Source organism: Gorilla gorilla, chromosome 16, assembly GCF_029281585.2.
Source record: "Gorilla gorilla gorilla isolate KB3781 chromosome 16, NHGRI_mGorGor1-v2.1_pri, whole genome shotgun sequence".
Taxonomy (NCBI): domain Eukaryota; kingdom Metazoa; phylum Chordata; class Mammalia; order Primates; family Hominidae; genus Gorilla; species Gorilla gorilla.
In genome coordinates this window covers 101720961-101748417 of record NC_073240.2, presented here as the reverse complement: position 1 = coordinate 101748417, position 27457 = coordinate 101720961, and the positions used below count along the sequence as shown (strand labels likewise).

At 38.7% G+C, this 27457-nt stretch overlaps 1 protein-coding gene across 2 annotated transcripts in view; it reads left to right on the top strand.

Annotated features, from left to right (window-relative positions):
- Window positions 1-27457, top strand: part of CERS3 (ceramide synthase 3) — a 145508-nt gene that overhangs the window by 52645 nt on the left and 65406 nt on the right. For both annotated transcript variants that reach the window (XM_055364227.2, XM_055364225.2), the window contains exons 4-10: window positions 2294-2408; window positions 8553-8671; window positions 13177-13234; window positions 13746-13796; window positions 17045-17137; window positions 20166-20294; window positions 23828-23934. In XM_055364227.2, the coding sequence (XP_055220202.1) occupies window positions 2294-2408; window positions 8553-8671; window positions 13177-13234; window positions 13746-13796; window positions 17045-17137; window positions 20166-20294; window positions 23828-23934 (672 nt within the window). The remainder of the gene's footprint in view (window positions 1-2293; window positions 2409-8552; window positions 8672-13176; window positions 13235-13745; window positions 13797-17044; window positions 17138-20165; window positions 20295-23827; window positions 23935-27457) is intronic.

Below are 27457 nucleotides of genomic sequence, written 5' to 3'. Positions count from 1 at the left end.
TACAAAAAGTTTGAAAGGAGGTCCTTCAGACTGAAATGAGAGTACACAAGATAGTAACTCAAATCCACATGAAGAAATAGCACCAGTAAAAGTAACTACATAAGAAAATAAAATGATAGTATAAGCATATTTTTTGTTTTTAACACTTTCTCCTATCTGATTTAAAAGGCAATTGTATAAAACAATAATCTAAATCTGTGTTGATCAGAACACAATTTATAAAGATGTAATTTGTGAGACAAGAGCACAAAGAAGGGGACGGGGAATGGAGTTTTTTAACCCTATTGAAATTAATTTGATATTAATCTGAAGTAAGATATTATAAATTAATATGTCAATTATAATCCCCAAGTGAATCACTAAGCAAATAACTTTTAAAATAGTAAAAAACCAAAAAGACAAGAAAATTAAAATGGTCCATCAGAAAATATCTATTTAACACAAAATAAGGTAGTGATGGACAAATAAACAAAAGGGCATAAGATGTATAGAAAACAAATAGCAAAATGGCAGACATAAATCCTATTTTATCAGGAATTACTTTAAATGTAAATGGATTAAATAATTAAAGCCATAGATAAAATAGGAAAACACGATCCAACTATATGTTGTCCACAAAAGACACCTGTTTGTTTAAAGACACAAATAGGTTGAATGTAAAAGGATGGAAAAAGATATACCATGCAAACAGTAACTAAAAGAGGACTGGAGTAGCTGTACTAATATCAGACAAAATGTAATTTAATAGATTTCAGAATTGTTACTACAGACAAAGGACATTTTATAATAATAAAAGGGTAAATCTGTCCAGATGATATAACAATTATAAACATATACACACTTAGCAACAGAGTTCCAAAATATGTGGAGTAAAAACTGACAGAATTAAAGGGCAATCAGGCAAGTCAACAATAATAGTCGTAAACTTCAATACTCACTTTCTATAATTGACAGAACAGCTAGGCAGAAGATTATAAACAGGGAAATAGAAGACTTGAACAATATTGTAAACCAGCTAGACCTAACAAACATCTATAGAACACTCTACTCAACAACACCAGAATACACATTCTTCTCACATGCACAAAGAACATTCTCCAGCATGATTACATATTAGGCTACAAAACAAGTCTCAATAAATGTGAAAGGATTTAGATAGAAAGTATGTTTTCCAACCACAATGAAATAAAATTAGAAATCAATAACAGCCAGGCACAGTGGCTCATGTCTGTAATCCCAACACTTCGGGTGGCTGAGACAGGAGGATCACTTAAGACTAGGAGTTGGAGACCAGCCTGGGCAACATAGCAAAACCCTCAGCTCTTAAAAAAAAAAGAAATCAATAACAGAAAGAAATCAAGAAATTAACAAATACATGTAAATTAGATAACATATTTCTAAATAACCAACCAGTCAGGGAAGAAATCACAAGGTAAATTTGCAAATACTTGAGATGAATGAAAAAGAAAATGCCATACTAAAACTTAATAGAATGCAGCAATAGCAGTGTTTGAAGGGAAACTTATAGCTGCAAACACCTATATTTAAAATGAAGAAAGACCTCAAATCAATAATGTAAAGTTCCACCTTAACGGACTAGAAAAATAAAATCAATCTAAATTTAAAGCAAGTAGAAGATAGGAAATAATAAAGATTATAGTGGGAAATCAACAAAAACCACTACACACCCAGTAGAATTGCCAAGGCTGACAGTACCATGTGTTGGCAGGGATATGGGCTAACTGGAACTCTGACAAATTATTGGTGGGAATGCAATATAGTACAGTCACTTTGGAAAACAACTTGCCAGTTTTTTATAAAGTTAAATGTATAATTGCCCTACCACCCGTCAATCCTATTGTTACGTATTTGCCCTAGAGTTGTGCCATTTTTTTGTATGTTAGAACTTGAAATGGGAATGTAGTAATTTCTTTAAGATAATAACACCAAATAAAACATTTTCTAACAAAATTCCTATTTATTTTATTCCTCGGGAGTCTTTAAAATTCTAAGTAGAACAGCTTATTCTAATTCCTAAATCTTATCTATAAATATGTTTGGATTAACATAAAATGCATTTTAGAATTGTGCAAGTGTTTTTTTTTTTTAATTATTGCTTTTTTGTATGGACTGAAACTTTTCTGCCCTGAGATTTTGGCTGTACGTAGCCCCAGTGTCAACATAAACAAATGATTGATTTCATTAGAAACCTAAAGTTACAGCTTTAATTTTCTGGTGTCATTGTGGATTTATTCTTAGATTTTGAACTTTTTTTCTTTTCATATTTTTGTAGATTTGTTGCTTCACCTCTAGCAAAATCATTTGGCATTAAAGAGACAGTTCGAAAGGTTACACCAAATACTGTCTTAGAGAATTTTTTCAAACATTCCACAAGGCAACCATTGCAAGTAAGTACAAATTCTTTGCTTTTCGATTTAAAAATCTTCTTTCTTAATGGTTCAATTATCTATAGCTTACCTTGTGTGTGCAAGAAATCTATTCTAGTTGACCAGCAAATGATCTGGATTCACTTGGATTTATTATTTCTTTGTTCTGTTGACAGGTTTAGAACATCCCAAGTGTGATACATATGATAATATAAAATAACAAATGTTAACAGTTGAACTATTGTATTTAACTATAGTGTAGAGCACTAATGATCAGTGCCATAATTTGGGCATAAAGGTCAACATTTAATTTTTAATGGTCGAATATATACAAAGTATACAGATGAAGAAATATAATTGTTAGGGCAGAGAAGCCCATATCCGACAATTTTGATGATTGTGGCATCATCAAAATACATTACACACATTATGAAAATGTTCATTGGGGTCGCTTTCATGAGTAGGACTGTTATTTTATTCAAAGCCTCAACATACTCAGAAATATGCTGTGCCCCGACTATTCTCCAGAGACAATTTCTAAGAGTCACAGTTCTCTTCACAATGTAAAGTTTCCTTCATTTATGTTGTAGTGCACTGCATGCTTAAATACATTCAGAAAAAGAAAAAAGAAAAAGTTTTTAATCTAATAGTTAAAAAAATAATGTCTAAGTCTAGTATTCACTCCAGTTTTGTCATATTTCCACAGTTAAAATGACAGATGAAACAAAACTTCTCCAAAAGTGATACAACCTCTATGATGAATACAAACAGCTATCCCCAGTAATTTTAAAAATCTAGTACATATGCTAACACAGTTCTAGGATAAATAGATTTCTGAGGGTCCTGAACTTTATTTCCTGAATTAAGTTGCCTCTACTATGACAATTGCTCTAATTTGTTCCTCGTGGTTTCTCTGCACATGAAAGCACATTGAGGTTTGACCACCTCGCGTGAGATATGGTGTCCAGAATTGCTCATAGCAAGTGAGAGCTGGCTCTAACTTGTTCTGCCCTCAGCTCCTGTATTTGACTGCTTTTGTAACCTAGGGATAGTCTGACAAGCCATCTTTATATGTTTTTTATTCCCATGTGCTTTAAATGACTGCCATCATTCATCTAAATCCTTTTGTTACCACTGGTGATAATAATACCTAAGCATCCCTTTATATGTGTCAAATGGGAAATTATTTAGCTGTGTTTAAAAAAAAATAGGGCTCTTTCTGGGTCCTTTATTATCCTTCTTTGTTTGGGAACAACTAACTTTAGTAATACTTTGTATAAAATGGGAAGAACAGTGCTATAATACCAATTCGTTGCTATCCTTGCTATTGCTAAGAGCTTCTAGTCAGCTTTTCAGAATATTTAAAATTATCTAGCAAATTTGGTCCTTACCAAGCTTCTCTGCTATGGAGAAAAAATGGCCATGTGACAAAGGAAAACTAAGGATAGCTGAAAAGGTTTATAGGGTGGTAGTCTTTCTTTTTCATGATTAAGATGAGGAAACTTAAGGCCCAGCCAAAGGAAAATGAGTGGTCCTGCTGCTAATGAGTGGCTGAATCAAAAGCTAGAACCTGGCCCATACTTCCAGTCCAGTAACCTTTCCACCATGCTACAGTGAGTTCTTTATCTGTAAATGGAATGTTAAAAATATATTTTAAAGACTGGTGCTGTGTTTATAGTAATTATTCTAACTCAACTGACATTACAGTATGGTTTAATAAAGACAGAATTTTGACATTTGCATCCAGTAAGAAGGAAAAAAAAGTGGCTGGGCGCAGTGGCTCACGCCTGTAATCCCAGCACTTTGGGAGCCCGAGGTGGGTGGATCACGAGGTCTGGAGATCGAGACCATCCTGGCCAACATGGTGAAACCCTGTCTCTACTAAAAATACAAAAATTAGCTGGGCGTGGTGGCGAGTGCCTGTAATCCCAGCTACTTGGGAGGCTGAGGCAGGAGGATAGCTTGAACCAGGGAGTTGGAGGTTGCAGTGAGCGGAGATTGCGCCACCACAGTCCAGCCTGGTGACAGAGTGAGACTCCATCTAAAAAAAAAAACAGTTATATATCACCCCCAAAGTGTTAGCTTCATCTATTGAACCAAAAAGGTGAAGGAATATAAGATTCCTAAATTATATTGCTCTGAGATTAAAAAACTGAGGCAGTATTCGTATAGTATATCAAGATAACAATAATTTGGCCAGCAAAATGTCCATAGCCTAAAAGCACTAGGACTTAGGAAGATAGAATGTAATACAGGAGGACAGAGTTCATGACTTAATAGCAATTGCAGATACAGAAACAAACTCGTCTCACCATACCTACCACATTAACCTGGCCAGTGTCATGCAGATAGCACTTTGCTTAATTATGGCTGAGGTAATAAGACAAATTGCTGGGTGGATGAAAAGCAGTTTTGTACTGATTCAAGATTAGGGTATTACCACTAAAAAAAAGTATTCAAAACCTAAACAGTAGAATATTGCATTGGTAATATTTGTAGATAACACCTGACTTGATTGAAACAATGGAGTTCACAGACCCAAGGATGCTTCTTCAGCAGCTATAGACTGCACCAGGAAAACAAAACACTTCCATGCATATGACATCTACTGTGGGCTGGTTAGCACAGAAGGGCATAACATGGTATTGATGAGGCCTAAAATACTATACACATGAGCCTCAGTGAGACTTTTGGTCTGTGATATTGCACAGTTCTCTTATGATTGTATCTATGCAGGTGTGTGTCTGATGCGTGTGTATGTGTGCATATCAAGAACAACTTCCAGATGTTTGGGGTAAGACCAACAACTCTGACCAACAGATCAATTATAGTGCTATAGATAACATGTAGTAACAGTGGAACTTATTATCTAGCCCTTTCCTTAGCAAAATAAAAAATAATTATATATATATGAACTGATGCAGAACAAGTAAGTTCTGGAAGAGATCTGAAGAAAACGTGGCACTGTGAGACTGAACTCAAGCCAGTTACTACACTCAGTAAAGGTATTCCAGTGTGCTAGCTTGAGTCATTCATAGATTCAAACATTTTTAGAGCAAAAACCTCTTCTAGTGCTATTTATTGTACAGGGGAGACATGTGAGAGCCAAAGAGGTAGGGTGACTCCTCTACTGGCACAGAGGGTTCCCTTTTCAGTCCAGAGGCCAGGTCTCTTGGCCCCATTCAGCACTCCTCCTTTAGGCCACTCGGCCTCTCCTTGAGGCTGTGCCTGAGAGAGACCTTTCCTGCATGTTCCAACCCACTTCTGAATGTTCACAGCAATAGGTAGTGTAGAGGCTAAAAATACAAATTGTGAGGACAGACCATGTAAGGTTAGAGCCTGGCTCTGTCACAGACTTTCTGTGTGGAGATGGATAGATTAAACTTCCCATGCCTCAGTTTCCTCTGCTGTGAATTGAGCATAATTATATTGCTTATCTCATAGGGCTCTTGTGAGGATCAAATTAAGTTAATACATATAAAGTGCTTAGAATAGTGCCTGGCACATAGTAGATGCTCAGTAAAGGTCAGCTATTATTATTTGTACCATTAACTTTGCGCCTGTCATGCACTGACTTCCAAAGGAGCGTGTTTAAGCATGTCTTCCTCACTCAAGGGAATTGTCACGTTGTTTCTTAATCATGCTTGTTTTTGTTCCCATGACATCTTGCACTATTTTCTGGTCATTACAGATGGTCGATAAATGCTTCATGTTTCACACATTAATTCAAGAAAACACTTTTGGACACTTGTTTGCAAGGAGTTTTCTCTCTTAATAATATCATAGTGCATGAGGCCAGTATTCACAAGACTGACTTCCAACTAGATTCTTCTGTACTCCAAAATAGAAAAAAAAAAGCTTCGACTCATAAACAGTTACTGTCTTCCATATATGTTTATTAATAATTCATTGGGCAATTATTTGCAGAAGTCATGGGAGAATAAAATTGAGTTGTTCTAAGGTCCGAGAACATTCCAGAATAAAGACAAGGACTTTAGTTTGTTTTGCTCACTACTGAATCTCCCACACCTAGATGGTGCCTGGCACCAGTGCTTAGAGACTCTTTAAATCCTTTCAAATGAATGAATGACAAAACACTTGAAATAGTAAAGCTAGGCCCAGAGCCCCTTCGGTCTGAGCACACAGAGTGTAGTGCAGCAGCATGCCAGAATATGTCCTGCTGTGCACCAGCCAACAGAATTTGAATTGTATTCTCCATGTCGGGGGTCTGTTCGTGTTTGCAAATTATGTTAAAAGTAAAGGAATACTTTTTTCTTAAATGATTTGTAGTCCATGGTTTCCTTTCTGTGTTTGGTCATAAAATCTCTAGCACTGACACAGCACTCAATAGTTTCATTAGCACATTCCAATCCCTTGGTCCTCAAATCATCCCTCGGAGGTGGGTAGCAAACATTCTCTTAATATCCCATTTTCCATGGGGGTCAAAGTGCGGTGCTTACACCTACATAGCTAGGAGGTAGCAGAACTGGATCTTCTGTTTTCAGCTTCCTGCCCTTCCTACAATATCCGATTGCTTTGACACTGCAGTGTTCTTTCCTTCCTGCAAGGGAACATATAAGATAATTTAGCAGAAGCTATCCGGCTGGTCACAGACTTTTGGGTATTCAGCCATCTGGCCCACAGGCAGGCTTTATTTGGCCCTCACAATACTCATCCACAATTGGTTTAAATTTACTTTGAGGGATTGGTCAACATTTTAAAAAACCTAGTGATTTCTCATCAAAATCCTGGGTCTGCACGTTTTCTCTGGAAGCGTCAGCCAGATCTTGGTCATACCTGGCCTTTTGGGACATGATGTGTGCTTCTCTGCCTGCTGTATCCATACGGCTCCCACTTCTTTCCTCAGCACTGAAGCTGAAGGTCAGTTTTATGCCATTTTATTTTTCACAAAATAGAATTAAGAGGAAATGGAAATGTTTCTTTTATTTATGTATGTATTTATTTATTTAGAGATGGAGTCCTTCTCTGTCGCCCAGGCTGGAGTACAGTGTCACAATCTTGGTTCACTGCAACCTCTGCCCCCAAGATTCCAGCAAGTCTCCTGCCTCAGCCTCCCGAGTAGCTGGGATTACAGGAGCCTACCACCACGCCCAGCTAATTTTTGTATTTTTAGTAGAGATGGGGTTTCACCATATTGGCCAGGCAGATCTCGAACTCCTGACCACCTTCTCGGCCTCCCAAAGTGCTGGGATTACAGGCGTGAGCCACCACACCCAGCCAGAAATATTTCTTATTCTTACTTGGGAAATAAGAAATCAAGAGGGCTGGCATTTTTTATGAGCATATTTCTTTGTGGACGTGGAGATGGTTACCATAGGTTTAAAGTACAAAACTTGCCTATGTTAAAATCCCACTGTGAAACAGACCTGGTCCATTTGGTCATTTATGTTTCTTGTCTGGCTTGGGGAGACCTTCGAATTGGTAACATTTGAGCAGATCTATCATTCATATTGTTTCCAATTTTAAATCATAGCCTACAACTTCTACTTCCCAAAAGAGAAGCAATCATCATCATCATATTTTGCAATTGTTATTTTTGTTATTGAAATTATTTTGGATTAGTTTGAAATAGGCTCTCTATATAATTAAATGTAAAAGTGGATGGCTAACACTGGTTTGAGTTTTTCCTGCATTATCTTCTGGAGCTGTCAGAAAGATCATGTGAAATAACAAAATGCACTAGCCTAAGTTCTCGTCCACACTTTGCTACTAATTTTAGGTTTTGGACAAGTCACTAAACTTCTTGGGGCCTCAGTTCCCCATAGGAAAAATGAGGAGATTGGATTTTATTGGATTTGATTTATACTATGCTACTCTACCTGGCTCCTGGGAAGTCCTAAGCACATTTTAGCTGAGCGAGTGAGCTCACACATGCAACTTGAATGCTGGGTTGCTGCCAACGTATGGAGAATTGATCTTTCTCAGTAACTTAGAGAGCTGGGATAGTCACATTTTGTTTTTTGGTATGTGTGCATATATGTGATTCCATAAGCAAAAGAGGTAAATTCCCTGGCTCCAGGTCTCATGACAGAATTTCTCTCATCCCCAGTACCGAAGCTCTTGTAACTCAATCTCCGTCTCCTGTCTGCCTGCCAGTCTGACTCTGTTCTTTATCACTCATTTATTCGTTTCAACCCTTTTCAGACTGATATTTATGGACTGGCAAAGAAGTGTAACTTGACGGAGCGCCAGGTGGAAAGATGGTTTAGGAGTCGGCGGAATCAAGAGAGGCCTTCCAGGCTGAAGAAATTCCAGGAAGCTTGGTAAGGAGGATGGGCCAAGCTTTAGGAATGCTGCCGTCCTATCTGGAGCAGAGTGGTCCTTGCAGAGAGAATACTGCCGGAGCAGCAGAGGGAGGGTTCAGACCCAGCTCTGTCACCCACCGATGTGGTGTTTTAGGCTCCTCACATATTTGCCTTCTCCGCTTCCTCCACTCCTTTATAAATCAAGTAAGCTCTGAACTCTATTTATCGGGCCTCCCGAAACAGAATAGGTTCAGACAGACTCCCACACTATGAACTCTCTAAGATGAACAGGAGACGTTATGTACTCAGCCTGAAACCCAGAAAAATCATAAAAATGTCTTAACTGGTGTTTCTCTTTTCTTAGGGTCAGGGTTGGCCCTAGGTCACCAGACTTTATCACCTATATCCAACCATCACAATTGTAAGAGCAGAGAATGTCTGCAAAGACGTGTGTTCCCTCTCAGAACACTGAGAAGGCCTCTCTGTGTGGCGTGGCTCCTGACCCCAGCCCTCCTGTAGGGTGCACAGCCCATCCTCTTGGTTTCCCAGGATTTTTAGTAGAGGTGGTCAGGAGATCAAGACCATGGTGAGACCCCATCTCTACTAAAAATACAAAAAATTAGCTGGGCGTGGTGGCGGGTGCCTGTAGTCCCAGCTACTCGGTAGGCTGAGGCAGGAGAATGGCATGAACCCGGGAGGCGGAGCTTGCAGTGAGCCGAGATCGCGTCATTGCACTCCAGCCTGGGGGACAGAGCGAGACTCTGTCTCAAAAAAAAAAAAAAATTAATAATAATAATAATAATTATTATTGATCCTTCTGCCAATGATGTGAGACAGTCAGGGAAGTTGGGGCTATCCTGTTTCAATGAGAAAATGCGCATCCATCTTGTTTAAGGGTCTCTTAGGTGTTTGAATGGCTGTTGCATTCACATCTTCTGACTCCTATTCCGATACTATTTCTTGTTCTATCATACTGCCCCTGGCACCTAATGCTTACCTCCCAGCAAGCAGAGGATCCTTAAATTGAGTAATATTTGGGCATCTGGCCCTGTCAGTAAGCCTACTAAAATTCTTCCAGAGTTCAGGCTGGAGAAGGGAATTTTGAGTTACCCTTATCGATCAGTCAGGCAATGCAGAGGTACAGGTTAGTATCTTTTCTGTGCATAGCACTGTCCTAGATTTTGTGGCGTTCTAGATTTTAAGAGGGGGGTAACATGTGAGTCATGATTACCGGCCTTAAACAGTGAATTAGGGAGGCCAGATTATCACACACAAAACCACAACATCTATTGTCGCGCCACCCCAGTGGCACGTGGGAGTGTACACCAGCAGATACAACATCATGTTTAGATGTGTCGTGGGAATGTAGAGGTGATGGCATCAGCATGGCTGAAGTAGTTAAAGAAAGGCTTTCTAGAGAAGGGAAGACATAGGTTGGACCTTGAAGAATGGGTCAGATTGCCAAAAGAAAAGAAAGCAGGTTTGAGGCAGTATTTTCAAGTAAAGCAAAGACACAAAGCAGGAAATTATGCAATATATTCAGGACACAGTAAGTGCGCCCATGAATAAAATTTAAGCCTTATCTTATTCTTTAGCAATGTCACATGTTTATTCTAAGTTAAAAGTTATTATGGACTAGATAAACAGACTAAACCTAGTGCCATGTTGTTTAATTGTACAGGGACTCTGCTTTTTAAAAATCAGCTATGGGATGTGCTACAGAAATCATAGCATGAGTTACCTAACCTCAAGCCTTTTGAAAATCTCCGGGCACTTATTTCTTAACACCAGCTCCTAAAATTACTTTCCAACAGGCAAAAATTCCTTTGTAACATCCAGATGGATGAGCCTCCAGGCACGTTGAGTTCAGTGTATTTGTTCGTTGGTGACTTTCTTTCATAGTGACCCTTGTGCCCTATTCCACAGCATTCAGGATTTTAATACATAATGGGTCTTTTTTTAAAAAAAATCAAATTCCACATTAGCTGACCACTTTTTCATTTTAAAATACAGATTTCCACCTAGCAATAAGAAGGAACACGAAGTCCTTAGGTATCCAGGTAGGAGAACTCCTCAGTGTGGGAGAAAGGGCTCTCCCCGGCTGGGTGGATGCGGCCTTACCCTCGTCTGATCCGTGCAGTCCACGGCCCACTCTATGCAGCGTCCCCACCACAGGCCTCCCATCTGGCCCCGGCAGTGTCTCTCACCACTCTGCCCATTCCTCCCTGGCTGCACCCTGCAGTCCCTCCTTTCACTATCACCATCGTTACCCAACCAATTCGTTTCTGAATGGTTTTTCAGTGGGTTTTCTCTCCCCCCACGTTTATGTTTATCTCATTCTTTCCTGGAAGAAAATAAAAGAAGTTTTACTCTTAGGTGAAACTAGTGAAATGACATTGACAAGGATATTATCATTCATCTTTTCAGTGAAGTGCAGCAATTCTCAAACTTTTCGGTGTCAAGACCCCTTGGTCTCTTAAAAACTCTTGAAAATCCCAAAGAGCATTTGTGTGTGTTATACCTGTTGGTATTTACTGTATTCGAAGTGAAAACTGAGATATTTAGAAAACAGGAGACTACACAAGCGCGCGTTTCATCAGTGCAATTTCATTCAGAGCAATACTGTGATCACATGTCACATGACCTCGCTTGTGAGAGAATGACAGGAAAAAAAGCAAATAATGTGTTAGTAATATTCTGAAAATATTCTGACCTCAGGGTTCTCTGGCACACACTTTGAGAATCCCTGGTTTAGGGCTTCTCTGAGTAGGATTTGTCCAGAAACATGTGAGACTTGGCTGTACTCTTGGATCTGAGCATTACTCCTCAAACTTCCATAAGTTTTATGATCTTTCTTATCTTCAATTTCCTTTAGGATATTGGCTGTTAGCAACAGTCTGTGAGAAGGGACTACTTATAGCATCAGCTTCATGATCTTGTGAAAACAAAAATGTGGCAGCACATGTGTGCGCAGCACCGTGCCCGATGGAGCTGAGAAACCAATAGATGCTTGGGAAATAAACACCAGAAGAGCACCCACACTTTTGGCTTCATTTGTGGGTTGGCTGGCCTTATCATCTCCTATATTTTGTGGGTTTTGTTTGGACAAGATAATCCAGGGAGCCAAGGAAATGCTCTCAGCAAATCAAATGAGTGCAGTAAAGTTTCAACTTTCATTTTGTAAAATGTCTTTTGGATATTTTTATGGTTCAACTTTTTGACTATTGAACCCTACTTTTTTCTCCTATCAAAACGAGCCATGAAGAAAGACTGTCGTCTAGCTTAGGGGAAATGATAATGTTCAGGAAACACTCCTTGATGCAGAGTCCAAAGACCTGCACTTCAAGTTGCAGCTTTCCTCCTTCTTAGCTACATGAGCTGGGGAGATGGCTTCATTTTTCTGATTCTGATTTTACATTTACGAAATGGGTATTTATCTACGTTCCTATGTCCTATCTTACAGGTGTGTCAAGGAAAGCACTGTAAGGCCTTACACAAAGATAAGAAAACATCTTATTTTAATATTATTATTTCTCCAGAAATCATTAGATAAAATAGACATAATTTTAAAAAACTTTTTATTTGGAACGTTGCAAGCATATATTAAAGTAGAAAGACTGCATAATGAATTAAGTGTTATTACCCATTACCAGCTTTAGTTGATGAACTCAAGGCCAATCCTATGTCCTCTCTATCCCCACTACACCTCTCCCCTACCACAGATAGCTTTGGAAGCAAATATCAGACACTGTTATTTCATTTGTAAGTATTTTAGCATGTATCTCGAAAAGATAAGAACTCTTTATTTTCAGCATAATTGCAATATCAGTATCTTCTTATGATTTTTTATTTAATAAAAGATTTTTACTTAATAATAGCAAATATTCAGTGTTTAGATTTCCCTGATTGTCTCATAATTTTCTTTACAATTTCTTGATTTGAATCAGGATCTAAATAAGATCCATTCGTTACAATTTTTTGATGTGTCTTTCCAGTCTCTTAGTCTACAGGTCTTTCTCCATACATGAGGAAAATCTTCTCTTTCAAAACCTGCTTTTAGGAGAAAAGAGTAAAGTCTGCCCACATAAAAACCTTTTAACTGGGAATTAAATGGGGATAAGAGAAATAATTAAACTTATTAGGTTCCTTCCTGATAATGCTAATATCAATCCACTCTTTATTGTGTGCCTGGAACTGGGCTAGCCATTATAATCACAATAATGGCTGCCATTTATTGTTGCTTACTTTATGCTAGACCTGTTATCACAGATTTTCAGTTCTTTCCACATTTTGAGGTAGTGTTCTTATTCTCATTTTACAGGTAAGAAGGTCAGGCCTTCTGAGGTTACATGATTTACCTAAGGTTGTAACCATCTAATAAGTGGGGCAGAGCCAGGATAGAAACTTTGATTTGTCTGACTCCAGAATGTGTGTTCTTTGTAAACTCTGCCATACCTAATCATTTTCTCCTCAAATCTCAGTTACCTTTACAAGGGAGTAAAGATTTTTCTTTCTTTTGGCAGCTGGAGATTTGCATTTTACTTAATGATCACTGTTGCTGGAATTGCGTTTCTTTATGATGTAAGTTATCTTTTTTATATCTTCGATTGGAATTTGTCTTTAATTTTTGAAATTCTTGTCTGTGAATTCCTTTAGGGTATAGTACTTTCAATAAGATAACCAGTTTTAGAGATTTCTCTCAAGATTCAAGATTTGTCTCAAATATTGCTACAGATATCTCAAGATTTTTTTATTGCTACAGAAGCAATAATACAATTGGTTTAGAAATAATTTGGTTCATAGTTACTTGTTTGAAACCATTTCCTCTATGAGACAGCACTATTTACTTATCTTAGATTCACTAGTAGTGAATTTCACAGAGATGTTATATAGGAATATGTAAGAAATACTCTACAGAGGGAGAAATACGTGCAATAGAAGCAAAAGAATATGGCAAAGGTCAATTTCCTGTGCATCTTTGCCTGCTGTAAATGACATAAGGAAGAGCTTAGGTTTTCTGCCAAAACTGACCTTTGACACCGACCACTTTATTTCTCATCTGTTGGCTCTTTTTTTTTTCTTCTTCTTTCAGAAACCTTGGCTATATGACTTATGGGAGGTTTGGAATGGCTATCCCAAACAGGTAAGTCCCCTATAACATATTCCTCCCCTTACTTGAACACCAAGATCCCTCAAATTATCTCCTTAGTTAGGTCTTGGTCCCCTGCTACTCTTTGTTCACTACTATGTCATCCCTGGCACTTTTTCTACTTGAGCTTCCTTATCCTTATTGACCCTCATTTGTCTCATTCCTTTAGTTTGTTTACAGTTAATGTAATTACATATTTGGGTTTAAATCTACCATCTTACTATTTATTTTTTACTTGTACCACCTGATGCATTTTCTTTTGTACTCCCTTCTTGCTTTTCTATGGGACAGTCAAGTAATTAAAAAAAATACTATTCTTTTTCATCCCTTATATTGACTTTTCAGTTACACATGCTTTTGTTCTTCTAGTAATTATCTTGGACATTAGTGTATATGTCCTTGACTTATTACAGTCTGATACAAATCGGTGTTCTTACCTCTTTCCACTCACTGAAAGGTAATTAGAATACACCATACACCCTCCTCCTTCAAATATTTAAAACCTTAGAAGTCATTGCTATTATTGTTTTGTAAATCGGTCAAGTTACCCTTTTTGTGCTATTCCTTGCTTCCTATATTTCCATGTTTCCATCTGGGATTATTATCCTCCTGTCTGAAGAAGTACCTTTGCTGTTTTTTTTAACGGTGGGTATGCCAGATTTTGTTTGTCAGAAAGATGTTATACTGCCTTTGACTTTTAAAGGATATTTTTGCTGGGTATAGAATTCTAGATTAGCAGTTATTTTCCTTCACTTTAAATGATGTTATTTCATTGTCTTCTAGATCTCATCAGTTCTAAAAGAATGCAGCTGTCACTTTTAGTTTTGCTTCTTTGAACATAATGCCTTTTTTCTCTTTTTGGCTGTTCCCCTCATAACACAACCCATGATGTGTGCAGTTATCATCTGACCGTTAGCCCTATGGGGATTAGGGATGGAAGGATTGGCCCAAATACTGATACTCTGGCTACTGCTATTACTGTGAGTCATAAACTACATGCTGTCTACCAAGGTGTCTACTATCTTCTACCAGCATTCATGGAACTTGTGGCAAACTAACTTGTTAGCTTGCAACTAGGGTAAAATGTCAGACACTTCACTATTCTGGATATTTTCTACTTTCCTGTTGTCCAGTTCACTGGTACTTTTCTTAAGCCATGTCTAATCTACTATTAAACACATCTTTTGAATTCTTAATTTCAGTTATTATATTTTTTGATTCTCAAATTTTTATTTTATTTTTTAATGGATCCCAGTTCTCTACTGAAATTTTCTCTTTTAAGCTGTTTTTGAAGTTATTTTAAAGTCAAAGTCTGATTAGTCTCATCTCTTGACCACCTGTGGATCTGTTTTCTCTCTTGCTCCTGTCTCCTTATGCTTCATAGCTTTTGATTAAATGACAGACACTGTATACAAAAAAGTATAGATGGTCAGGATGATATTATCTTCCTTCACAGAGGACTTACTTTCACTTCTGTTAGGTGTTAGAATAGGGCAGATCACCTTTAATCCTTGATTGAGCTGATTCAAGGTAGACTTCAGTCTTTGTGAAGGCAAGTATATTCACAACTTACCCATATTCTAGGGTATTCTTTTTCAATGATTTCAAATAAAATATTACAGTGCTTACCATGACTCCTTTTCCTTAGTCAACCTGAACACCAGTTTGCTTCCTAGTACTCTGATATTACAGCCACTACTGCTTAACTTCTGCTGTTTCTTAGTCTCTGGGCTCCATACTGCTTATAAACTGGCATATGCAGAATTTATGATATGTATAGGATGGTCTTCTTTGAATTTATTCTTAGGGCCTACAGTACTTCTCAAGAAACAGGGTTCACTTGAAATAAAGGGTTTGCTCTAGTGCATTTTTCTTCTCTTTAGGATCTTGACTCCACAGGTTCTGGATGCCCTACTTGCTCTCTGATGTCTTCAAACAGACATTCTTTCTTGTCCTTTATCCAGATTTTTAAGTTGTTCTTAATAGGAGGATTAGTCTCATACAGTCCTGTCATAGAAGAAAGCAGAAACTCTGTCTCATTCTTTTATGGCCTTATCAAGGATGAGGAGTTGACCAAAAAAATTCATTATACGTTAGCCTCAGCATTAAAGAATTCAATAAAATTAGACAATAAGGGACCTAAGAATTAGCTAGACCAAACCCCAGGCCTATCATCTTCTGTCTCCAACTTACTCATATCTTCTCAGGTGTATCAGTTATCCGTTGGTACATAACAAACCATCCCCAAAACTTAGTGCCTTCAAACAACAACCATTTATTTTCTCTTGATTTGATTGTCAATTTAGGCTAGGCTCAGCTAGGCAGTGTTTCTGCTCCATGTGGTGTCAACTGAGTTCATTCATGCATTTTCAGACAATTGGGAGGCCAGCTAGGGAATGGCTCAAGTCTATGGTGATGTCATTCATAGCACTGGCGATCAGCACCTTGATTCTCTTCTTTGTGGCCTCTTCAGCAGGATGGCTCAGGTTTCTTACATGGTACTTATAAAGTCTCTGCATGCATCACATTTGCTTATGTCTCCTTGACCAAAGACCAGGATCAAGTCCATAGTCAGTGTTGGAGGAGACTGCACAAGGGCCTAGATATCAGAAGGCAACATTCATTGGGTACACTAAGTAATATAATGTCTCAACTTAGCTAAAATAAACACCACCACTCCCACTATAAAATTGTTAAGAAAATTCTAGCTATGAAAATTTTATTATTTTATTCAGAAGATATTTTTGGAGTTCTTAAATAATTATGCATATTTTATTACTGTCCCATTTTAGAATGGGCTAATTCTGACCACCAGCCTGTCACCAGAAAAGAGATTAAGACATCAGATTTTGAGTAATATTCAAGAAACATTAATCAAAGTAAATTGTAGGACCAGCAGAAAAGACTTCCCATTGTTCCTAAGTAAAGGTTTTTAATTTTTTTAAAAATTTAAACTTGACTCTGAATAAACTGAAGGCATTTACACCTGTGGCAGTTGTATTTAATTTTTTAAACAAAACATTCAACTTGGGTTTGGAATACTTGTCTCTACCCTTTTAGAAATAAAATGCCTTGAAATATTATCTTTAATTCCTTCGTTGAAATATAAACTGAAATATCAATCAATGTTATTTTATGGAATCTGGTGGGATATAAATAGGTATAAAAGGAGGTTTTAGTGCATTAAAATGAGTTGCTTCTATGATGGCATTTAAAGTAATGAATACTCTTCTTTTCCTCAGCCCCTCCTGCCATCCCAGTACTGGTACTACATTTTAGAAATGAGTTTTTATTGGTCTCTGTTATTTAGACTTGGCTTTGATGTCAAGAGAAAGGTAAGTGTCTTATTTACAAAGCTTCTTTATCAGTTTCTTCAAAAATTCCCATCTCCCTGCCCCAAATTCTAATCTTTAAGTTGTATTTTTCTGTCCAGTTCATTGCTTTTGTGTGCTTTATAGTACATAAAATATTGCTAATTATACTCATGCTTTGGTGCCTTGGTAAACGTTTGTAGTGAAACATTATAAAAACTTTAATTTTGAAGCTCCACCTCTGTTCAATAAGAAAAAAACATTTCCTTTATATGTCTGTTTCTTGGGAACTTAATGTCCATCAGTGCAAAGAAGAAATATGTTAGTAGTATTAATTCTGCAACCACATCTTTTAGTTGATTGCAAAACCACTTCATATACAACATTTTGAAATTTTCAAAGACATTGAAAACATTTTTCCATTAATTCATCAAATATATTTATGAGGAAACCTTGCTTCGGGCATTATTAGCTTTGCTTTATGTGCAGGGAAACTCAGTCACAGGCATGCTAAATGCCACTTTTGAAGTCACAAAGTGAGGTATTTTAGGAATGGTTTGGTTGTTACTGATTCCTAATTACTAATCCAGCAAACCATGTTAAATCCTGAATGCAATCATAAGATTTTGTTGTATATGTAAGCAATTCAGATCAAATGATAAATTCTCTTGGCATATACCTCATAAACTACACCGTAAGTAAAAGGCTGGTTTGTAGCAAAATTTGTATGGTAAATACAATGACATTTAATATTAGATAAACCAGTTTAGCTTGATTAAATGTTTGTGTTGAGTGATGGTGGCCATTATAAGGGACACACTGCAGTCAACTGGACATCTTAAGACATGAGAAATCTAAGTATAAGCACATACTGTGAAAGTATCTGATAGAAATAATCTCCATTTCCATGTAACTCAATAATAGCTGTAGATTAACTATACTAACTTTAGGCTAGGAATACATCAAAATTTAATTGGTTGAGTCATTTTTTCAAGGGATAGAATTGAAAATAATCATTTTTTAGAAAGTCTTTATATACAGGTAGGTTGATCATGTATTTCACCCACCTTTGATTTTGCTGTAGTTGACTTCCCTTTTATTATTTACAGGTGCATTGAACACCTTCTTAAAAATTAAATATAAATATATGTTAAATGTCTTATAAAGATGTATCTTCAGAAACATAAAGCTATTGGGAGGTGGCTAAAGCACAGGCCCTGGAGTTGGGTCTCCTGGGTTTGAATTCGTGGCTTCACCATGCACTAACATCTTGAGCTAGTTGGTTAAACTCTCTAAACTTGATCTGCTTATCTATAAAATGAAGCTAAAAATAGTTCCTATCTCCTCTGTTTGTTGTGGGAATTAAACAGGTTAATCTGTATAAAATACTTCCTGAGGCTGGGCTCAGAGGCTCACGCCTGTGATCCCAGCACTTTGGGAGGCTGAGGCAGGTGGATCATGAGGTCAAGAGATCGAGGCCATCCTGGCCAACATGGTGAAATCCTGTCTCTTCTAAAAATACAAAAATTAGCCGGGTGTGGTGGCACATGCCTGTAGTCCCAGCTACTTGGGAGGCTGAGGCAGGAGAATCGCTTGAACCTGAGAGGTGGAGGTTGCAGTGAGCCAAGATCGCACCACTGCACTGCAGCCTGGTGACAGAGCAAGACTCCGTCTCAAAAAAAAAAGAAAAAAAAAGAAACTTCCTGATATACAGCAAGTGCTCAATAAATTGAGCTATTATTGGTATTGTATTTACTTTGGCTATGAGGAAGCTGCAATCTTTAAGTTTTTTAAACATCTTTATTGAGATATCCACATATAACACAATTAAACCATTTAAAGTATACATTCAGTAGTTTTTAACATATATTCAGAGTTGTGCAATCATCATCACAGTCAATTTTAGAACATTTGTGTCATCCCAAGAAGAAACTCTATACCATTTAGCAGTCACTCCCCGTTTCTCTCAACCTCCCCAGCCCCTGGCAACCATAAATCTCCTTTGTCTCTATAGATGTGCCTCTTCTGGATATTTTATATAAATGGAATTATATAATACGTGGTCTTTTATGTTTGTCTTGTTTCACTTACTGTAATGTTTTCCAGGTTCATCCATGTTATGGCATGTATCAGTACTTCATTACTTTTTATTGCTAAGTAATAGTCCATTGTATGGATGGATGCATTTTATTCATCCTCTTATCAGTTGTTGGACATTTGGGTTGTTTCCTCCATTTGGCTGTTATGAGTAATGCTGTGGATTCATACACAAGTTTTTGCATGAACATATGTTTTCTTTCCACCTAAGAGTGGAATTGCTGGGCCATATGGTAATTCTATGTCTAATCTTTTGAGAAACTGTCAGACTGTTTAACAAAGCAGCTACACCATTTTGCATCCCTACCAGCACTGTATTAGAGTTCCAGTTTCTCCACATCCTTGCCAACACTTGTTATTGTTCATCTTTTTTATTATAGCCATCCTAGTGGGTGTGAAATATATCTCATTGTGGTTTTGGTTTGTATTCTCCTAATGGCTAATGATTGAGCGTGCTTTCATGTGTGAATTGGCCATTTGTATATTTTCTTTGCAGAAAACCTTTAAGTCTTTATTATACTCAGTGACAGTAGCTTTCCTTAGGCTAGATTGTCTTATTTCATATGCACTAACTTATTTAATGGTTGTGTAGATTTATTATATCAATCTTTTTTTTCTTTTTGGGGAATAGGCAGGGGATAAACAATAACTGTAGGTGTACACAGGAATATGCTTGTGTGTGTATGCATTTATTGTGTGGTGGGGGGCAGTGTGTGTGTATACATATATCCAGTGTGGGATGGTATCTCAATGTTAAATGATTTCATCAACAAGAATAATACATGTCTTAGCTCCCTCACAAAGATTGTGTTTAGGAATTAAAGTAAAAGCATTTTATAAATTTCAAAACATGCAGATGTAAGTTATTGGTCTCATTATTATTATTATTATCTCTTCCAGTGATTGGGAAATAAATGCATTTGCTTAATGGCTTCCATTTTCCCTCATCTTACAGGATTTTCTAGCTCATATCATCCACCACCTGGCTGCTATTAGTCTGATGAGCTTCTCTTGGTGTGCTAATTATATTCGCAGTGGGACCCTCGTGATGATTGTACACGATGTGGCTGACATTTGGCTGGAGGTAAACGTTTGCCATTAAAAAACTAATGACAATACCATGTCCTGGGTTTCCGTAACTGCTCACAGAAGTAATTGTGAGCAATTTAGCAGAGCTCTGTGTCCTGAAAACACCCAAATTCTGAGAATATCTCTAGATTCCCAGATCCTCCAAGATTACAGAAATGAAACCTCTTAGTTTTAACTTTCAGTCCTTCTCCATGGTACTAGAGAGATGTTAATTTGTGGGATTCCACTAATATCTCTAGATTCCCAGATCCTCCAAGATTACAGAAATGAAACCTCTTAGTTTTAACTTTCAGTCCTTCTCCATGGTACTGGAGAGGTGTTAATTTGTGGGATTCCACTCCTGAAGGTTGCATGCACATGCTCACTCAGGAAGTAAGATGGGATATTTGAAGAAGGAATGGACTCTAATCTTCTAAAAGGAAAGCTTGGATTTATGACATTGAGGATTCCCAAATTTGGATGGCACCATCTATTCACTTAGGCCAATGCTTGAATACCCGTTGAATGTTCACACTCCCCGAGCCCAATCCCTTGCTTTTAAGGAGTGTAAGATGATTTTTTTTAAGGCCCTCATTTTCTAAGGGAGGAAGAGGGCTTAGAATGTTTTCTGAAGGAGTCAACATTAAAACAAGAGTCTTCCTAATCTCACCCCACACAAAATAGAAGAAACAAAGCCACATTGGGATTGTTTTCCGGACCTGTTTCTGTTCTGTTTTGATTCTTGTTGACCCCAGGCAGTGATGGAATTGTCCCCTTCTCTGCCAGATCTCTTGCTGTATTTAGAGCAACAGTTCCCAGAACTGCTGAGTTATTTATTTAAATATACTCATTTATAAAGAATCCAGGGGAAATGACGCTAACCCATTTCACATTTGGGATTACTTTTGAAGGGCTAACAATTGAATATAGGTCGCTATGGAAGAAATTAAATTTAATAGAATCTTATTCTTCTAGGTTGGGGTTTAGCAAACTTCTTGGCAAAGGGCCAGATAGTAAATTTAGTTTTGTGGGCTGCGTATGATCTCTGTCACATATTCTTCTGTGTTTTTTGTTTTTTGCTTTTTCAAATACCCTCTTAAAACCGTGAGAATCATTCTTAAGGGCTGATCGGCTTTAGCCCATGGGGGGACTGTAATTTACCAGACCCTATTGTAGAAGCCACCAGAAGTCACTTGCAGCCACTTCAAAGCAACTGGCCACTATTAAAATATCCCCTGCGTACAGAATTTTGTTTCTACCCTGTATGTAATCATCATTAGACGTGTAAATCCCATTCTAAAGGTCAAGATTATTATATGTGCTTCAGGGCAACAAATGACTTAGCAGGAGAAGGATTGTGCCGTTTTTTTCTGTATGGTGCTGTCTGCATGCAGCCCTCGCTGGTGTAATTACCTCCTTCTCTGATTGTATCTCAGTAATCCTGACAGAAGATTAAGACCACACTGGCCCTGACTTAAGAATTTTATATGACTCTGTTGCTTCTAAACCCTCATATTCAATTGCCTTTGGTGTGTGTCCAATGTAAAAACAGCTTCATTGTGTTATTAAAGGGGACTTAGATGTTCACCCTGGGAATAAACACGGAGTTGTCCTGCCACCCTCCCCACCCTTTCACTGATGTGACATGATTCCCTAAGTAACTTGGACAAATCACTTATTGTTTTGTTTTCTAGCCCCAGCTGTAACATGAGAAGTCATATCTGTCCGTTGGGGTATGTGATGAAGTTTAGCTCATTATTACCTGAAAACGTTCTGAGGTCCTTAGGTTAAAAAAAGAAGAAGAAGAAGAAAAATGAACTGTCCAATCTTAGAGGTTCCCTCATGGGCAAACTTTAAGAACAGCTTGTTGCTAATGATTGAGAATCATTCTCGATCCACAAGTCATGATCTGATGTGAGGTTCGATGAGCAAGGCTGGTACCTCCCATCAGCTGGTGGTAGACAAAATATTAAGTGGTGGCAGGGGCCTATTTGTGATGTGCTCCCAGGGTGCACAGCCCATGGCTTACTTGAATAGTGCGTTTTAGGGTTTGTTTTCACAATCAAGTTCTAATTGAACCCAGACATGGCACAACTTTTGCACCTGGCTTCTTTGAGATGGTGCCTATTCATCTTTCACATTTCTCAAGACACTGGGTCATTTCTTAGCTCTTTCTTTTGGAGAAAAAACAGCCTTCACATCTACCATTCTCACTCGTAAGTGACCTTTTTTGACTTCTTCATTCATCTTCCTGATCCTCTAAGTTTCCACATGGTCAAGTTTGGATCCAGGACCCAATATCCTGACTGATACTTAGCAAGCAAAGGGGCTGCTGTCTACCATTTCATCATTACACAATCCAGAATATGTTCTGTGTATGTTTTGCCCAAAAGTGTGTTACTTCACCCTCACAAATGGACTCACAGGGATCCTCTTCCATGTCTGTGCACATCCCTTGCTTCCCACCCAGCTAGCCCCTGATCCTTCCACCAGCCTCCCACCCCACTACAGTCACTCTGAATTTGGGCCTTTCTCTCCACACCCGTCTCCCACCCACCAGGCACACCAACCTCTCTATGTCAGCAACTGAAGCTGTTCCCTGGTGGCCCTCTGCCAACCCCACAGTCAGGCCATATTCTCACCCCTTGGTAGTATGGCAAAATATGAAAGATGCCATGTGAACCCTTTCTGGAATGTAAATGTGTTGCCTCTCTTGCTCTGGAAGAGCCTTGAGCCTCTGGGATGAAGTTGGTTCTGAAACTGCCCAAGTCTAAGCCACGTTCCCTAGAAGAGTGATCTGTGCCCCAGCAACTCCTCCCACCTCCGGCTCCCAGACTCCCACTCCCTATTCCCACCAGAAACTTCCCTCTGCAGCCCTGGACACTGCTGGATAATGCACTAGAGAGCGCTTATCAATTAACTGTCTTCTACCACACTCAGCAACCCTTTCTGCAGTTCTTTCTATTCAACACAGATAATATGAGCAGTATAGACTAGCATAAAAGAATTAGGAAAGATCAAATGCTTGAAACTTTATTTCAACCAGTTCAGGCCCCTGAGAGCTGCCTCCCAACTTTGCCTCTTCCCTCATCTGCCTTGAAGTAGCCTCCTTGACTGTAGCATTCCCAGCCCAGCTCAGGATTTCCCACTTGTCCCAGCCTTTCTTCAGTCCAGTTCTCCTCCCAGTTAAATGGAGATATGAAATAAATGCCCACATGAAGTGCATGCTAAAATTGATTATGCTAACTTAAAGTGTTTTCAAAAGACATGAGTGGTATTACAGGCATTTAAATATATTTCTAAAAAACATTATATTATGCAAAATGTCAAACATATGGTAAGATAAAGGGAATCATATAATGGACCCATCAGCTTTAGCAGTTATCAATATGGCCAGTCTTGTTTTATCTTTTGCCCCACCTGTACCCCCTACTTTCCACCCAGATTGTTTTGAAGCAAATCCCAGACCTCATACCATTTCATTTATAAATTTAACTTTAAAAATGTAGGCTATTGTCACTTTATCTGCAGTTTCTTTCTTTTTTGCAGTCTGCTAAGATGTTTTCTTATGCTGGATGGACGCAGACCTGTAACACCCTGTTTTTCATCTTCTCCACCATATTTTTCATCAGCCGCCTCATTGTTTTTCCTTTCTGGTGAGTAGACCAGTGATGTGCCCTGCCTTTGGTCGGTGTGCAGAGGTGGCCTCAGCGCATGGTTACCATCAGGGCATTGCCCTTTCCATACGTGGGTCTCCAGTTATTTGTGTCAAGTGCAGTTGGAGAAAAGAATGTGATGGAGCCATTTTTATAAATAATTAAAACAACACTCTGTGGTGTGGAAAAGGCTTATTACAACGAGAGATGGAAAATGTGTTACCTGACGGGCAAGCAGCAGCTCTTACTCTGTCTTGTTTCATGAATGTAGACCTTTCTTTGTGATTAACAACTTTTCCAGTCACTCAATGAAAAGTCACTGTCCAATCACCACTTCTCTAAAAGAGAGGTATGTTCTGTGTTACAATAATTATAGCCATTACTTGAATGCCAGACACTGGATTAGGTCCTTCCCATATCTTGGCTCTAGTCTACACAATAACTCATAAGGATGAGTATTATCACTTCCACTTCCCAGATAAGGAAAACTGATACTTGTTTATTTCATTCTCTGTGACCACTGGTTCTAATTATGGTTTGAGTATCCTTTCGATATGATTGGCTCTCGATCAGTCTGTTGATTTTGTTTAGCCACAGACCAGCAATGAAAAGCATATATTACATCTCCCATGACAATCATTTCCTTGGGAAGCATAATGTTCCATGTGTTGATTGACAGAAACCAGAGTAACATGCAGGGAAGACTTAGATGGTTTGGAAGGAACAGCTTTTAACCAACCATAATTTGGGGCTAGTCTGGGAACTTGGGATCCTCCAAACAGAAGACTTAGTGCTGTTGAAGAGCCTAGATGCAGGGGAAATGGATGGAGACTCAAGTTCCAGGCCTCATTCTTAAGTGTATAGACAGCACCCTTGGCTGGCATCCAGGGAAATCCAGCCAGAGAGGTCAGTGCCCTTTCCTGGAAGCCAGCTGCATTCTTTAGACCATGTGTATTCGGCATTTTCTGGAGAGGAACAACAGAGTGTAGTGGTTAAGTTGCTACATGCGAGAGTCCATCCTGGATTTAAATCCTGACTCCACACTTACAACCTTTGTGATCTTGAACAAGTTATACCACCTCTCTGTGCCTCAGTTTTCTCATATGTAAAATGGAAATAAGGGTTGGCATGAGGATTAACTAGTTTATGTAGTTTGGAACAATGTCTGGTACTCAGTAAAGAATCAGTAAATACTACCTACTATAATTAAATATATTAATGAGTATCTCAGAATTTGAAGTTCAACTAGAATCAAATCTAAGATAAATGTCTCAGATATTTTCCTTGGTTGATAAATCATTACCATCACTTTTACTTTGACTGAGCAAGTGTGTTTGTGAAATTTTAGTAATGGCTGGGCATGGTGGTGCATGCCTATAGTCCCAGCTACTCAGGAGCCTGAGGTTGGCGGGGGGGTCACTTAAGCCCAGGAGTTCTAGATCAGCCTGGGCAACATAGTGAGACCCTGTCTTTAAATATATATACATATATATATATATATACGTATATATATATACGTATATATATGTGTATAGAGAGAGAGAGAGAATGATAGCAATTATTGATAGAATAATATTGACTTGCTGATGACAGTTGGGCATAGCTTTTCAGTGTGACTTTCATGACACTATCAATCCAGCATTTGCCCCTCAGTTCTCCATGTCCCAAAGGCACTACAGGTTCCAATTGCCTGTTGCTGTATAACACAGCATCTGAAAGTCTAGTGGCTTAAGACAGCAGTGGGCAAACTTTTTCTTTAAAAGGCCAGAGAATATATATTTTAGGCTTTGAGGGCCACCTATGATCTTTTTTGCAAGTTTTTATTCATTTTATTTTGTTTTATAATCGTTTAAAAATGTACCAAGCCATACTTACTTAGCTCATGGGCTGTACGAAAACATACACCCAGGTTGCAGGCCGGATTTTACCCACAGGCCATAGTTTGCAGGCCTCTGTCTTAAGACAACAACATTTATTGATTATTATTATTATTTCTCATGGTTCTAGGAGTCGATTGGCCTTGGCTAGATGATTTTCACTTAGGGTCTCTTGTGTGGTTACAGTTATATGGCGGCTGGGCAGTCACATAGTGTCTAGAGTCCTCAACACATGGCTGAAGTCATATATAGAAAATCAGGCTAGGTGCAGTGGCTCACACCTATATCCCAGTACTTTGGGAGGCCGAGGCGGGTGGATCACCTGAAGTCAGGAGTTCGAGACCAACGTGCCCAACATGGTGAAACCTCATCTCTACTAAAAATACAAAAAAATTAGCCGGTGTGGTGGCACATGCCTATAATCCCAGCCACTCGGGAGCCTGAGGCAGGAAAAGTGCTTGAACCTGGGAGACAGAGGTTGCAGTGAGCCGAGATTGTGCCACTGCACTCCAGCCTGGGCAACAGAGAAAGACTCCATCTAGAAAGAAAGAGAGAGAGAGAGAGAGAGAGAGAGAGGGAGGGAGGGAGGGAGGGAGGAAAGAAGGAAGGAAGGAAGGAAGGAAAGGAAGGAAGGAAGGAAAGAAGATAAGAAAATCAGCTGGCTGATGCTGCTTGTGCTTATTGGCTGGGACTTCAGCTGGGGCTGTCCGCTGGAATACCCACAGCCCCTCTAGTTGGCCTTGGCCTCCTCATCGCATGGCACCTGCATTTCAAGGGTGAGCATTTCAAGAGAGTGCTAGAGAGATGCTGCATCTTTTTTCATAAACAGCCTCAGTAGTCACATCACGTCATTTCCAACCTTGTATTTTTCACTGGAACCAGGTCACTAAATCTGACTCATATTCAAGGGAAGGAAAACTAGACTCCATTTCTTGATGGGAGCAGTTTCGAAGAATTTGCAGATGTTTTTAAAAAGCACACACCATGGAAGCTCTCGGTCCAGGGAACTCTCTGAGAAGTTTCTGCAATATTGCTGCCATGGTTGGCTTTTGATTTAGCAATGGAGAACATTCACCTCAGACTATCCCGTGATGTCTCAAAATAAGCAAGCAAGCTTACTTACCCATAAACAATTGAGCAACACAGTGGTGCTCACTGATTGTCGGGGTAGTGCGCTGTTTTCCCACACTGTTGCCTTTAAAAACCCTACATTTAAGAACTCATTCTCATGCCAACATTTCTGGTTTTTCAAGGAGAATTGAGTTACATGTGTTTGGCATTTTCTTGATCTTTATACTGAATTCACTTGGCCATTGGAGAGGGCAGCCAGTACTCCTATTTGCTGTCTTCAAGGAGTTGGGTTGCAAATAAACCAATATGAACAGACTTGACTGTAAAATAAAACGAAACAGGCCAGGCATGGTAGCTCACGCCTGTAATCCCAGCACTTTGGGAGGCCAAGGCAGGAGGATCACCTGAGGTCAGGAGTTCGAGACCAGCCTGGTCAACATGGTGAAACCCCATCTCTACTAAAAATACAAAAATTAGCCGGGTGTGATGGCGAGTGCCTGGGAGGTGGAGGTTGCAGTGAGCCAAGATTTTGCTATTGCACTCCAGCCTGGGTGACAAGAGTGAAACTCCATCTC